The following is a 14,312-nucleotide window of genomic DNA, read 5'->3' as shown; positions in this document are numbered from 1 at the left end:
TGTTCTAATGCAGTTTCAATGAATTTAGTTATCTAAGAAAATGTCAACCAAGGAGTAAGAAAACAGGACGCTTGAGATGAGTTTAACATTTATTGAAGATTTACACGAGAAAAATCACAGGGGTTCATATTGTATAAACCATATTAAAATGCCTCAGCTAGATCTTGTATTTCATTCAGCAGAGTCACTTCCCTGAAAGAAAAATAAATAATTAGTATTTGTAGTAATTTGTAGGCTGTTTTTGTAGGAGTTTATCACAGTAGAAATACAATAACATTCAGCATGTATTGATGAAAAAAGTATTTTTTATCATGACAAAATGCAAATTAAGCCTCTTGTGGAATACCACACTACAACTTCTAATTGTTACGATACATAAGGGAATTCAAAAGTTACCTTTCCAGCATCACGGCTCTTGACTCTCAGCTTGTTGACCTGGGACTCAGCGATGTCAGCGCGCTCCTGAGCTTCCTCCAGCTCATGCTGAACTTTCCTGAGCCTGGACATGTGGGTGTTGGCCTGCTCCTCCTGTGAAGGGATTGGGGTTATATCAATTTAATTTTTAATGGTTATATCATTAAACTGCAAGAACGGTTACATCCAATGCACATAGACTTACAGCCTCCTCAGCCTGTCTCTTGTAAGCCTTCACTTTAAGCTGCAGCTTGTCCACCAAATCCTGGAGTCTGTTTACATTCTTCTTGTCCTCCTCAGTCTGTACAGATAAAGAATGATCACTTATAAGATAAGTATTCAGATACTTTAAAGTAATAACTGTGTAAAAATACTCAATAGTAAGAGTCCTGCATTCAAAATATTACTCAAGTACCAGTACATTCATATCATCAGTAAAATGAAGGGCTTTACAAGAAATAAAAAGTAAAAGTAGTAATTGAGCCAAGTGGACTTTTTTAATGTTATATATTAAAGATTTGGTATGCATTTAAGTATAAGCAGCAATTTAATATTGTAGCTTGTCAATGTGGAACAAAAACTACTTATTATCCTGTTTAATTTAAAATTAAAATCTATAGTAATGAATAACTCTTCATAAAGGAACCATATGATTTGTTTGTAAAATCTTAAATGCGCTGCACACACTTTGGTGGTGTTGATTGCAACTATTGGGATGGGGTAATTTACCCAGTTAAGTGTCGTGAGTTAAAAGTGCTATATTTGCCTCTGAAATGTAGTGGACCAGACGGACAAAGCAGCATAAAATGCAAATACCTCAACACTGGATTTCAGTAAAGTACTATGTAAATGTAAAAGTAAATGTATTAAATTGCTGTCCACCAACGGAACCAGAGACAAACTGTGGTGGTATTTAGTGAAATTAAATTTACCTGGTATGTCAGCTCCTTCACTCTCCTCTCATATTTGCGTACACCTTTAACAGCGTCAGCTCCACGTCTCTGCTCAGCTTCAACTTCAGACTCCAGCTCACGTACCTTTAATGGAATGATAAATAATCAAATTTTTTTTTACATAGATCTGAATGTGGATTAAAAAGGCAAAGTTCATTTAATGCAAGTGTGATTTTTAAAATTCTTAAACCAATTTATAAGCATTCATATACAGTTCATACCCTGGCCTCCAGTTTCTGGAGCTGCTTCTTGCCGCCCTTCATGGCGAGGTTCTCAGCCTCATCCAGACGGTGCTGGAGGTCCTTGACTGTGACCTCCAGGTTCTTCTTCATCCTCTCCAGGTGAGCACTGGTGTCCTGCTCCTTCTTCAGCTCCTCAGCCATCATGGCAGCCTGAAATGATGAATGGTGTCTAATTAATTCATGATCTATAACAGACTTAACATAGTCCGTATATGGAAGTAGATCAAAAACCATAACATAGGTGATTTAGAGATGTAAACTCACATCTGTAATAGCCTTCTTGGCTTTCTCTTCAGCATTTCTTGCTTCTTGGACACAATCATCCACTTCACCTTGAACCTGGACGAGGTCAGACTCCAGCTTCTTCTTGGTGTTCAGAAGACTGGTGTTCTGAATGTTTAAACAAAGTCATGATTGATATGATATTTATAATGTAAGTACTACATGATAGTTTCATATGATTAATGAAAACACACCTGAGAGTGAAGCAGGCCAACACGCTCACTAGCATCAACCAGCTCCTGCTCAGCCACTTTGCGTCCTCTCTCTGTCTGCTCCAGAGCGGATCTCAGCTCCTCGATCTCAGCCATCATCAGGCCATTTCTGCGCTCCACCATGGCAACCTGCTCCTTCATGTCTTCCTGTCCTCTGAGAGCATCATCAAGGTGCAGTTGGGCATCCTGACAACATGAAAATTAATGAGTGAAACCTGACTTAAATTTCATCCTTCACCAATTAATCAAAAATCAAACCTATGTTACCTTGAGTTGTCCCTGGACATTCCTCAGTTGTTTCTGAGCCTCAGCAGCCTGCCTGTTGGCATGGCTCAGCTGAATCTCCATCTCATTCAGGTCTCCCTCCATCTTCTTCTTGACTCTCAGGGCATCATTCCTGCTCCTGACCTCAGAATCAAGAGTGCTCTGCATGGAGTCCATCACCCTCTGGCTGTTCCTCTTGATCTGCTCCATCTCCTCATCCTTCTCTGCCAGCTTCCTGTCAACCTCACCTTTGATTTGGTTGAGCTCAAGCTGAACACGGAGAATCTTTGACTCCTCATGCTCCAGTGTGCCCTGTAAGAAAAGTCAGCAAAGTATGGTTAAGAACCAAAGTGACTATTCTCTGATTACTGCAAAAACATATTTGAAATTAGAAAGAACGAATGGCATATAGCACTGAATGAACTGTTGGATTAACAAATGAGTGAGATACAAAAGATTTCACCTCGGCTTCCTCCAGGGCAGTCTGAATTTCAGACTTCTCACTCTCTACAGCCTTCTTAGCCTTTTCCAGCTCATGGATGCTTTTACCAGTCTCGCCGATTTGTTCAGTCAGGTCTGAGATCTCCTCTGCAGAGTAAATAAGTAAGTAAGTGAGACAAACATTCTCTGGCTGTTCACAGCTGGTTATAAAATTGCAATTTGCCTTTAATGTACACATCAGTCAACATACGCTGTAGGTTCTTGTTCTCTCTCTTCATGGTCTCCAACTGATCCAGAGCCTCCTCATAAGAGTTCTTCATCTTGAACAGTTCAGTGCTGAGAGAACGAGCCTCCTTCTGAGCTCCCTCCAGCTCTGCCTGGCCCTCCTCATACTTCTGTTTCCATTCTGCAAGGACCTAGAATTGTATAAGTCAAAATATATTAATTTAATGACTATTTATTAATTAAGGTACTTGTTTCTTGCTACAAAACTGGTGTTGATTACAAGTTTAACCAATTTACCTTATCAAAGTTCCTCTGCTTCTTGTCAAGGTTGGCAGCCAGAGCATTGGCTCTCTCAACGTCAATCATGAGGTCCTCCACCTCACCCTGCAGCCTCTGCTTGGTCTTCTCCAAGGAGGCGCACTTGGAGTTCACAGCCTCAATGGATTCCTCAGCATCCTGCAAGCGCTGGGCAAGCTTTTTCCTGTAGTGAAAGGAATTATTTTTGCTTAAGTGAACAAAGATAGCAAAAATGGATTTATCTTTGAAAAAGTAGAAAGGATTATATACTTGGCCTCCTCCAGCTCCTCAGTGCGCTGGATAGCATCAGTCTCATATTTGGTTCTCCATTGAGCCACCTCACTGTTGGCCTTGGACATTCCTCTCTGTAGCTCAGCTTTGGCCTCCTGCTCCTCCTCAAACTGCTCTCTGAGCAGATCACAGTCATGGCGGGCTGACTGAACTGCATGGGCCAGGGCATTCTTGGCCTATAATTTCATCACAAGAACCATGAAAGTCTTAATTATTAATGTTAACACACTATAGTAAACAAACAAAATCTTCTCTTAAAACAAGTATACACTGTCCTTGTGGGGATAATGAAAAATCTGTTATCCTAATGAAGAAACATCTTTTTGGGAAATTTGTATCATTGGTTTACATGTAGAGAGACATCTCTCATCCAGGTTTTGTTAAAAAAAACTTGTTGTTTGTGGATATTATGAATATAAGATTTCATACCTTCACTTCCTCCTCAATGTGCCTCTTGAGCTCCTCAATCTGCTGTGTGTAGGCCTGTTTACCCCTGGTCAGCTGGGAAATAAGAGCATCCTTCTCCTCAAGCTGGCGAGCAGATTCACCTGAATGAATATGAATGAGTAAGAGTTAGAATAGGATTTGGAGGGCTTCTGTCATACCTGAAATGTTGCTGAAAGTACTGAAGTAATGAAGTACTTTACATTAAAGGTACTTTACATATGACACTGTCTTTTTCCTTTAAGCAGGACATGTAACACATGGCCTCAATCATTATGTTATTACACCATTTAAACATCAATTATTGGAATAATTACAATGTTTATACAAATCACCCTGTATCCAACAAAACAAAAACTGAACTTAAAAAGGCACAAAGCAATTTAATATCAAATGTTTCTCATATTTAGATACGCACCATTCTCTGTTTGCAGTCTTGCCCGCTGTGCACTCAGGTCATTTAGCTGGCGAACATTCTCATCATTTTTAGACTTGATTTCACTTAACTGATCTTCAAGAGTTCGGCACATTTTCTCCAGATTGGCCTGTAATTGGCAAGTAATTAACATGACTAAAATGCAGTGAACATGGAACTTACTCATCAGATATATTGTTATTCATTCTCCACTTTGATTATTTGGATTTTTGCTGAAATCTTGAAAAACAATTTTGTTTTCTCTAAAAAAACAACCATAAACCAGTATCTACCTTCGCTTTAGCAACAGCCTCCATGTTGCTGGAGAGGTCATCAATCTCCATCTTGTACTCGCTCTTCTCCTTCTCCAGCTTCTGCTTGACACGCTGGAGGTTGTCGATCTGCTCTCCCAGCTCTGCAACACTGTCTGCCTGCTTCTTGCGGAGAGCTGATGCGGTTGCTTCATGCTGCAGGGTTGACTCTTCAAGATCACGACGCAGCTTCTGGAACTCAGCTTCACGCTTCTTGTTCATCTCAATCTGAGCAGCTGTTGCTCCACCAGCCTCCTCGAGCCTCTCACTGATCTCCTCAAGCTCCCTGGAGAGGTCAGCCCTCTGCTTCTCAACCTTAGCCCGAGCAGCCCTCTCAGCCTCAATCTCTTCCTCCAGCTCCTCAATACGAGCCTAGATTTGATGATATCAATAAAAAGTAATAAGTAAAGTATTAACTTTAGCATGCTGTTTTTAATTGCCTGAATGTAATACTCATGTAAAACACATTACCTGGAGCTCTTTGATCTTCTTCTGAAGCTGAGAACCAAGTGACTGTTCGTCCTCAATCTTGCTGAGGAGCTGGCTGACTTCAAAGTCTTTCCTTAATGTGTAAAACAAAATGATATGCTCAGCTCAGTTTCTGACCGTGTATATGAAAGCAGGTAATCATTAATAACTTATTTTTTCACATACTTCTTGAGCTTCTCATCAGATTGCTGTTTGTCATTCTCCAGATCCATTATGGATTCCTGGGCTAGTTTCAGATCTCCTTCAAGCTTCCTCTTGGCTCTCTCGAGGTCCATGCGGAGCTTCTTCTCTTGCTCCAGTGATCCCTCAAGCTTTTTAAATAAAAGAGTTTATATCAGCACAATGGAATATAAATATGAAGAACTGCTAAGACTGCTTTATACTACTGCTAATAACTTCAAAATTAATGTTTTCTTACATCGTCCACTTGCTGTTCCAGCTTTGTCTTGGCTTTGGTCAGAGTGTTGACTTTGTCTTCCTCTGCCTGGAGATCATCAAGTGTTTGCTGGTGGGCCTCTTGGAGGGCTTTCTTCTCCTTGGTTAACTTGGCAATAGTCTCATCTTGAGATGCCATCTCCTCTGTCAGGTTTTTCACCTAAAATGATGTGAGAGGTACATTATTCCCATCGCATTATATTCATATGGTCAGTGTTTAAATTAATGTGGGTCTGAAATAATCCAAACCTTGTTTTCTGTGGCATGTTTCTCCTTCTCCACTTTAGCCAAAGTGAGCTCCAAGTCATCAATGTCTTTCTTCAGCTCAGAGCATTCATCCTCCAGCTTCCTCTTCTTAGCAGTCAGCTCAGCATTGATTTCCTCTTCATCCTCCAGTCTCTCGGTTGTCTCCTTGAGTTTGGCCTCGAGTTGGATCTTGCTCTTAATGAGCCCTTCACATCTTTCCTCAGCATCAGAGAGGTTCTCACCCTCCTTTAGTTTGAATATACATATGATATGATTTTTATAGAAACATGATGATTTTTGGTGCATTCCTTTGATATAGCAATACATTTGACTGAAGAAGATCTGACTTATGATATAGTTTTTTTTTTCAGTGAATAAAATATAAAATTTGCTGTTTCATTTTACTCACTGCAGCCACTTGGAGTTGCAGGTCATTCTTCTCCTGCAGCAGGGAAACCATCTTCTCCTCCAGTTCCTTCTTCTTTGCCAGGGCAGCAGTCAAGTCTGTTTGCATTTTGCCATAGTTCTCCTTCATCTGCTGCAGCTCCTTCTCAGTCTCAGCACTCTTCAGGAGAGGCTTGATCTTGAAGTACAGATGCATCCATGGCCAGTTCTTAACATTCATGAATGAACGGATGTTGTACTGGATGGTGAAGATTGCATCTCTAAAAACAGAACATCAAATAATGTAAAACTATTGTTTTTGTTTGATTTCCCATGTTAATTAAAAAGCAATCAATGATACTGTATGAGAATTCTACCTCCTTTCCATCATCTTAACAAACTCCTTCCTCATGAGATATCCTCTGCAGAGAGCCTGAGTCATGGTCACCAGCTCAGCCAGTTTCTCATCTCTCATCTCCTCCAGGGTACCCAGCAGACCAGCTTTGAAGAACACCTATGTTGTCAAGTTAGGGAAATTAGTAGACAGAACACATGCATACAACAGTACAAACATATAAGAATCTGGATGATAAGGATGAACCTTTGTGTGTCCAAACTTGTACTGAGTGTGGTCCACATCAATGGAGCCAAGCAGCTTCTCTGAAGCCTTCTTGTTGTCAATGAACTGTCCCTCAGGGATGACACTGGCATTCAATACTTTGTATCTACAAGAGAGGACAGTATTGTTTTTTATGTCTATATAGCATTTAAGATTTTTTCACATAACAATTTGCATTCATTCTAATGAAAAAAATCACCTCTGCTTGAAGTCACCGTAGAGGATTCTGCTTGGGAAGCCCTTTCTGCAGATTCTGATGCCCTCCAGCACACCATTACACCTCAGTTGGTGGATGACCAAGTGGTTTTCCATAAGACCTGCACATTAGTGTAATAAGATGATGATTCATAGTGCCTACATTTGAGGGGGAAAAAAGACGAAAAACAGCACAAGAACACTAAACCTGGGGTCTTTGATTCATTGGGAATCAGACAGCGGACAAAGTGAGGGTGAGTACTCCTCAAGTTGGTCATCAGCTTGCCCAAGTTCTCCTGTGGATGAGCATAACATATTATATTATAAATATTATGTCACAACATTCTAAGATGAGATTCTTAATTATTCAAACATAGGAACATATACATACTCTGAAAAGAGCAGACACAGTCTGGAAGGAACCACCCTTCTTCTTGCCACCCTTCTTGGCACCACCAGCACCCTCTATTTTGCAAAACAAGGTGCCAGCAAATAATTAATTCTCTATCTACTGCTCAGGCTTATATTCTAAAATAAACCACATTCTTTAATTAAATAAGTAACTGGAATGCCACACAGACATTACAGTATTAGCATATTACCATCAGCTGCAGCATGAGATGCATACAACATGGCCAGCAGTTTGTTTGCAGATTTCTGGTAAAGCTGAACAACTGAATCGTTCAGGGGGTCCTTGTTCTTGTCCAGCCAGCCATTGATATTGTAGTCCACTGTACCAGCATAGTGAACCAGGGAGAAGTGAGCTTCAGCCTTGCCCTTTGCAGGTTTTGGCTTCTCAAAGGCCTTGGTTTTGCCAAGATGCTGATCATGGAGCTTGTTCTTGAAAGATGTGTCCGTAGCCTTGGGGAACATGCACTCCTCTTCAAGGATGGAGAAGATGCCCATTGGCTGAGAAGAAATGAAATCATATTACAGTTAATCAACAATTAAGCATGCCCTCGGAAAACAGGATTTCGGTTCTATCAGATAGACTTGTTTTACCTTCTCAATAAGCTCAATGCAGGCAGCCAAGTCCATACCAAAGTCAATGAACTCCCAGTCAATACCCTCCTTCTTGTACTCCTCTTGCTCCAGGACAAACATGTGGTGGTTGAAGAACTGTTGCAGTTTCTCATTGGTGAAGTTGATGCAGAGTTGCTCCAAGCTGTTGAACTGCAGTTTTTGAGATATAATCAGTCCAGTGGAAAAACACGGATGACATGTGACTGGACTTAAGTGTTTACCAAATTACTTACATCAAAGATCTCAAATCCAGCGATATCCAACACTCCAATGAAGAACTGCCTTGGCTGCTTTGTGTCCAGCATCTCATTGATACGGATGACCATCCACAAGAACATTTTCTCATAGACAGACTTGCACAGAGCGCTGACAGCATTGTTGACCTAGAAAAAACGGATTATAGAGTGGGACATTTCCTGTGTTCATATGAAAACAGAAAAATATTTCCCTAATTTTTCCAAACATCAGATTTTGTTTGTATTACCTGTGGGACGGTCTGACCTTTGGTCACCATCTCATTGCCGACCTTGACTCTTGGGTAGCACAGAGCTTTCAGCATATCAGCTGAGTTCAGGCCCATGAGGTAGGCGATTTTATCAGCCTCTGATGGAGAGAAAAACAAAAAGTCACAAATACATACTAACTGTGTAGTATTTTAAACACAAGTAAACTTGCATGATAAAATTTTCTTTTTTTAGAAATTACCCTCAGTGCCATCTGGTTCACCCTGCTCCTCACGCTGCTTCTGTTTGAATTTCATGTTACCATGATGCATCACAGCTCCAGTCAGCTTGTAGATGGCAATCTTCTCCTCAGCAGTGAAGCCCAGGATGTCAATAGCAGTCTGCAATTTATGCACACATAACATTTTAGAGATCTATCATTTTTTAATGTACCTACCTAAATCTACCGTAATTCTACACATTATTATCAACTTACATCTGTTGCAATAAATTCCTCCACATCATTGATGCTTTTCACAGTAATTTCACCCTGACTGATCATGTGATAGTCATAGGGGTTGGTGGTGATCAGAAGGGCCTCTAAAAGAAAGTAGCGGAAATGCATGAGTGGAGACCTGCACTTATTTTTCTCTTATGTTTTATTTATTTTGTTATAACATACCCAGGAGCTCAGGCTTGTGGCCAGTCATCAGCTGATAGAAGATATGGTAGCTCCTCTCAGCAGACAACTGGAAGGTGACACGGGACTTCTCCAGCAGATCTGTGAGAATTGATGAGGAATATGCATCAAACATGGCAAGACACTATATCTGTACACAACTTATGTTGGCAGCAACAATGGGGAAACAAGTATAACTTACATGTTTCAATATCAGCTGAGGACAACTTGCCAGAAGTGCCAAAGTGGATTCTGATGAATTTACCCTAAACATTCACCAGATAATGTCAGTTTGACCTTAAGCAACAATATGCAGAAAGTTATGTGAATGTATGAAGTGAATACTTACAAAACGAGAAGAGTTGTCATTCCTCACAGTCTTGGCATTACCGTAGGCCTCCAGCAGAGGGTTAGCTGCAATGATTTGATCTTCCAGCGAACCCTATAATAGAGACATTATGAGGTTGTTTGAAATCAGCAAAACCATTCAACTGTGACACTTTTCTTTTTAACAGAAAGCTAATTGTACTTGTATCTTGCCAGATGACTGCTCTGCTTTCTTGCCAGGGCCAGCCACTGCAATTGTTGCAAAGTACTGGATGACACGCTTGGTGTTGACAGTCTTTCCAGCACCAGATTCACCACTGTGGATTTAAAGGATATCCTTTATTTACATGATAGCCGTTCAGTTCTTTGAGAATTGTCTAGACAAGCTGTCTCATACTCACGTGATAAGGACAGACTGGTTCTCACGATCTGAAATTTAAGCAAACATACTAAAGTTAAACTGATTCTTCTTTGTCCAATTCACTCAGGTTCTATGGTAACTTGGATCTTACCAGTGAGCATGAACTGATAGGCATTATCAGAGATGGAGAAAATATGGGGTGGAGCTTCAATCCTCTTCTTGCCTCTGTATGCCCCAACGACCTGAGCATCGTACACAGGAAGCCACTTGTAGGGGTTCACAACAACACAGAACAAGCCGGAGTAAGTCTGTCACAAGAGAGAAAGAAACATTTTTACATTAGATGCACAGGCTTCAAAATACACTATAAGCATTCTATAAACTAAGTTTGAAACTTACGTAGATCATCCATGATGCAAAACGCTCTTTGAGGTTATACAGCACAGCAGGCTCATTGAGGTGGGTCATCATGGCCATGTCCTCTATTTTGTCGTACTTTGGAGGGTTCATGGGAAGGACCTCATCCTCTTTCAAAGTGACAGTCTGAATGTGAAAATACAATGAATGAATGTTTTTAATTAAATACCTACCAAAGTACTTTCATATAATAGGTTAATTAAATCATTCTAATTCTATTTTGTTAAGAGATTCCGTGAGGTAAAAAGCAATGGCATCATTAAACTTACCTTTCCTGTCACTGTCTCAACAGTGGCTTTGCCACCCTCCCTTTTGATGAGTTTACCCTTGACATACATGTCTTCGGTATCAGTCGCAAAGACGGCTGTTTTGGCATCAAAGGGAGTATTCTGAGCCTCAATCCTCTCCTTCTCGGGTTTTCGGAGGTATATGGCCGCAGGGCCATAAGCCTCCATCTCAGCATCAGTGCTCATGATTGCACTTTAAAAGACTGAAAATAAGGAGAGGTCAAACAAATGACATTTTTTTAGTATTTCTTTTAGTGGTGAGGTGTGTATTGAAATTGTGGATGTCGCCTGAAATTAACCATAATTTACCTCCTTTGGTCCCAACAGAAGATGTAAGCAGTCAGGTCTGTTCCTTTGGTCCTATTAAAAAATGGTCAAGTATTAGCACAAATAATCTAAACACAGTACATACACAGTACTTATCAATTGAAGCTGATATACCTACCTGAGTTGGAGGCCTACCAGTTATTGAGAGTCCCTAAGCAGACTCTTTTATAGAGGGAGGACTGTCTCCTCAGTAGGTGTGCCCTGCTCAATTTGGTCATGCATTCTTGTCATGTTGTCATGCCCTTAATCCTCTGACACTGACATTCACAATGATTGATACTACCTTGTACCCACATTTGTTGCAGTAACTATTTTTCATCCCCCTGTGGCTCACACTGGATGGTCAAAAACCATTGTGTGAGCAAAATTATCTAAAATAGTAACAGTGTATTTTAGACAATAAGATGCATATAATTGTTACCATATATTAGATTTTCTAACATAGAACTTACTAGCTATTGCATTACACTATCTATTAATACATATGTCTACAATATAGAGCAGGTTTGTTGTTGTTGGCATTTTGTTTAATTTGATTATCAATAGAATACTGTATAGATAGAGATTCATCTTTAATACTGAAAAATGACAATTACACTAACTCAAATATATGTGAATATTGCAGAGGTTGAGAGTGACAAATTTTAAAACTGTAAAGAAATTCAATCTTTCATGGTTACTGTCATGACTCTAGTTTATTGATTTATGCAAAATATGGAGATATGGTTTCATATAACTCTGATGATTAGTGGGGGATCGTTCTTTTTAGTTTTGCACAAGCATACAAATGTCACTGGTGTACAGTTGCAGGACCTTCACACGTCACAAATTTGGTAGTCTAATAAAACAAGGTCAACTATTCTGTAAAATAAGGTACCATTAAATTTAGATTTTAAGATATAAAAATATGTCTTTGTCTTAGAGGACTTATGGCTCATACGTTTCTCCATTCTGAAATATATAATCAAATTATTAATCCTTCTTGGTCCCCATGTGCTTCTGTATTATCCATTTTAACGGAGTTGTATAACACAGACAACACATATAAATGGGGATAATAGGTCCCACAAAAATGTTTGCAGTGTTTCTATGCACTTTGAAATAACTTAAAAAGTACATTTCAAAACTATATATCGCAATTGTTATCGACTATTTCATAATTTTACAATACAAGTGTGTGTCATCAACAATCTCTCATTCATTTGTAGGATATTTGTTACAGTGTTTGTCCACTAGAAAAACTATACTGCATCTACATCTTTCAATAACAAAATGTAATTTCCTTAATGATCTTGAGTGTTTGTAACAAAAGTCTTACTGCAGCATGTAAAGGCAGGCACAGGCCGGGGTTTTGGAGAAGCATATAAATGTCACTGGTATACAGTTGCAGGACAACCAGACATCTCAGATGTCTGAAATAAAATTGAGGCTGAGCGCCATTCCATAAAAGCTGAGGAGGGATTACATATCGCCTTGGAATGGAGTGGACGAACAGTTGCCATCTAGGCTGGGATAAGACCCAAAATAAGTCCTGTGCCAATAAACAAGATGTTAGAAATTCCAGAACTGTAATAGAACCTTGAATCAAAAGTGTATCCACAGTTAGTTTGACTTGAATTCATAAGACAGGGAAAATACATTTCTTATGTGAATTTTTCTGAATAACTTATGTATTTTTAAATCTGGATGGCTGAGTAACGTTGTTATTCTTTTTCTTTGTTACCTAACCTACTTCCTCTAAAAAAGGAGATGACCTTGAGGAATGTCACCCACATGACCTCAAAAGGTAGGTGGGCTATTGTGCAAACATGTGTTGCACACAAACTATCCAAGTGGGTTCAAAGGTCTTCTGTTTTTTTCAGTGAGCTTGAACAGCATGTGTCAAACAGGCTATTCAAGTGAGGTTAGAGGTCCTCAGCTGTTTTTTTTAGACAGCTTGTTCAACCGAAGCCATGGTGTGCTTAAATATACAAGGTATTTTCCTGTTATGATCCTGTACAATATTGGTATTCTCAGATAAGCCTGTACTTCCATTACAATCATCTAGTAGCACTTTTCTGAGTCTGAACATTTGTTACATGTATGTATGGTTATATGCTGTGTCACCTTGAATACAGAGAATTGCGTGCACACAACACCCATTTTTTGTACTGTCTCACCTCTGGGGACAGAATGCACAAGCTGATTTGAGTCGTATCTAAACCCTTCAACAGAGACATCCCAAGTTTGACATATAATTATTACTGTTGTAACTATGCAGCATCATAGTTCTATATTACATTTTGCTAGAGTTTAAATTTGAGCCTAAGGTAAATACTTTCTATGAGGATCCCATCTATAATGAATTATAAGAAAATTCACAAGACATGTTTATATAAGTATGCATGACAACTTATAACAAGATTTATAGCCATTGGTCAACATAATGCATTACAGGGTCAGTGTTTGTAATGGTTCATACCCCAAAGACTAGCTGCCAAAATTTAATCTGTTGTTTATTACCTGTATTAAGTAAATGCTGCAACAAATTTCATGTTCTGTGATCTTATGGCAAGAGTTAACTGTAAACTTTAGTATGAGTCAGTTCCTTAAAAAGGCTATAAGTGAAGGACCAAGCATTTTTCAGAAGGCGGAGAGAAGATGGACATCAGTGAGGACAGACTGTCCCTACCAACCTCTCCTTTGTACGCCCTTGAGTCTAGATGCTTATAGATGGGCCTTGGCAATGAGCCCTTGAACTGAAATATAACATGCCAAATATGTCTGGTGAGGAGGAGCCTTAGCAGGTTTAAAAGGGTGTTAGACTCCTCTGTGACTGGGTAGTAATACTGAGAGACACACCGTTGGTGCGGGTTGAGCTCTCTCTAATTGTCTTTGTTTGATTTACTTTCTCGTGTTTGCTTTCAGAAAGAAGGTCACAGACAGAACAGGGAAGGATATCCAGTGTGCTTAATTTTTGAGGTTGAGGCTTCAGGATTTGTGAGATTGACAACCTAGCTCAGCAGTCTAACATGAAATGCACATTTGTGGAGAGATAACATGGAGAGAATGTTGGAGAATGTGAGCCTAACTAGGGGCTAGCCAAATAAAGTTTGTGTTTGTGTTTCAGCAAAATATATTGCAGAAGACCACTGATAATCTAATGGTAATTAGCATGTTGTAACCAAAGAATAGTTTGCATTCAAATAATCTTCATTGTTGTCTGACATATTATAGCACAGTGGTTAGGACAATAAATTGAAGCAACGTTCCTACATGTGAGACATGAGACAACATTCAACAGTAGCTA

The 14,312-nt window shown here is 39.5% G+C and overlaps 1 protein-coding gene across 1 annotated transcript; it reads right to left on the bottom strand.

The window, feature by feature from the left end:
• Window positions 1–76: 76 nt before the first annotated feature.
• Window positions 77–11,026, bottom strand: LOC119013861 (myosin heavy chain, fast skeletal muscle-like). The gene is made up of 40 exons (XM_037088748.1): window positions 11,006–11,026; window positions 10,679–10,899; window positions 10,392–10,535; window positions 10,144–10,300; window positions 10,033–10,060; window positions 9,834–9,948; window positions 9,654–9,746; window positions 9,507–9,570; window positions 9,308–9,406; window positions 9,122–9,225; window positions 8,888–9,026; window positions 8,667–8,785; window positions 8,416–8,565; window positions 8,162–8,332; window positions 7,762–8,068; window positions 7,551–7,624; window positions 7,368–7,455; window positions 7,164–7,281; window positions 6,947–7,070; window positions 6,723–6,859; window positions 6,371–6,626; window positions 5,965–6,207; window positions 5,699–5,875; window positions 5,446–5,591; window positions 5,263–5,353; window positions 4,774–5,163; window positions 4,484–4,610; window positions 4,051–4,169; window positions 3,601–3,797; window positions 3,331–3,514; window positions 3,059–3,224; window positions 2,831–2,955; window positions 2,371–2,679; window positions 2,086–2,289; window positions 1,874–1,999; window positions 1,589–1,759; window positions 1,347–1,451; window positions 620–715; window positions 397–528; window positions 77–192 (listed from the first exon to the last, which is right to left on the bottom strand). Exons 2-40 carry the CDS (start codon window positions 10,880–10,882, stop codon window positions 172–174), a joined length of 5,820 nt encoding a protein of 1,939 aa, XP_036944643.1. The 5' UTR covers window positions 10,883–10,899; window positions 11,006–11,026; the 3' UTR covers window positions 77–171.
• Window positions 11,027–14,312: the final 3,286 nt, after the last annotated feature.

The sequence above is a fragment of the Acanthopagrus latus genome, chromosome 23 (genome assembly GCF_904848185.1).
Source record: "Acanthopagrus latus isolate v.2019 chromosome 23, fAcaLat1.1, whole genome shotgun sequence".
NCBI lineage: Eukaryota > Metazoa > Chordata > Actinopteri > Spariformes > Sparidae > Acanthopagrus > Acanthopagrus latus.
Note: the sequence above shows the minus strand (reverse complement) of the source record. Positions and strands in the feature narration are given on the sequence as shown.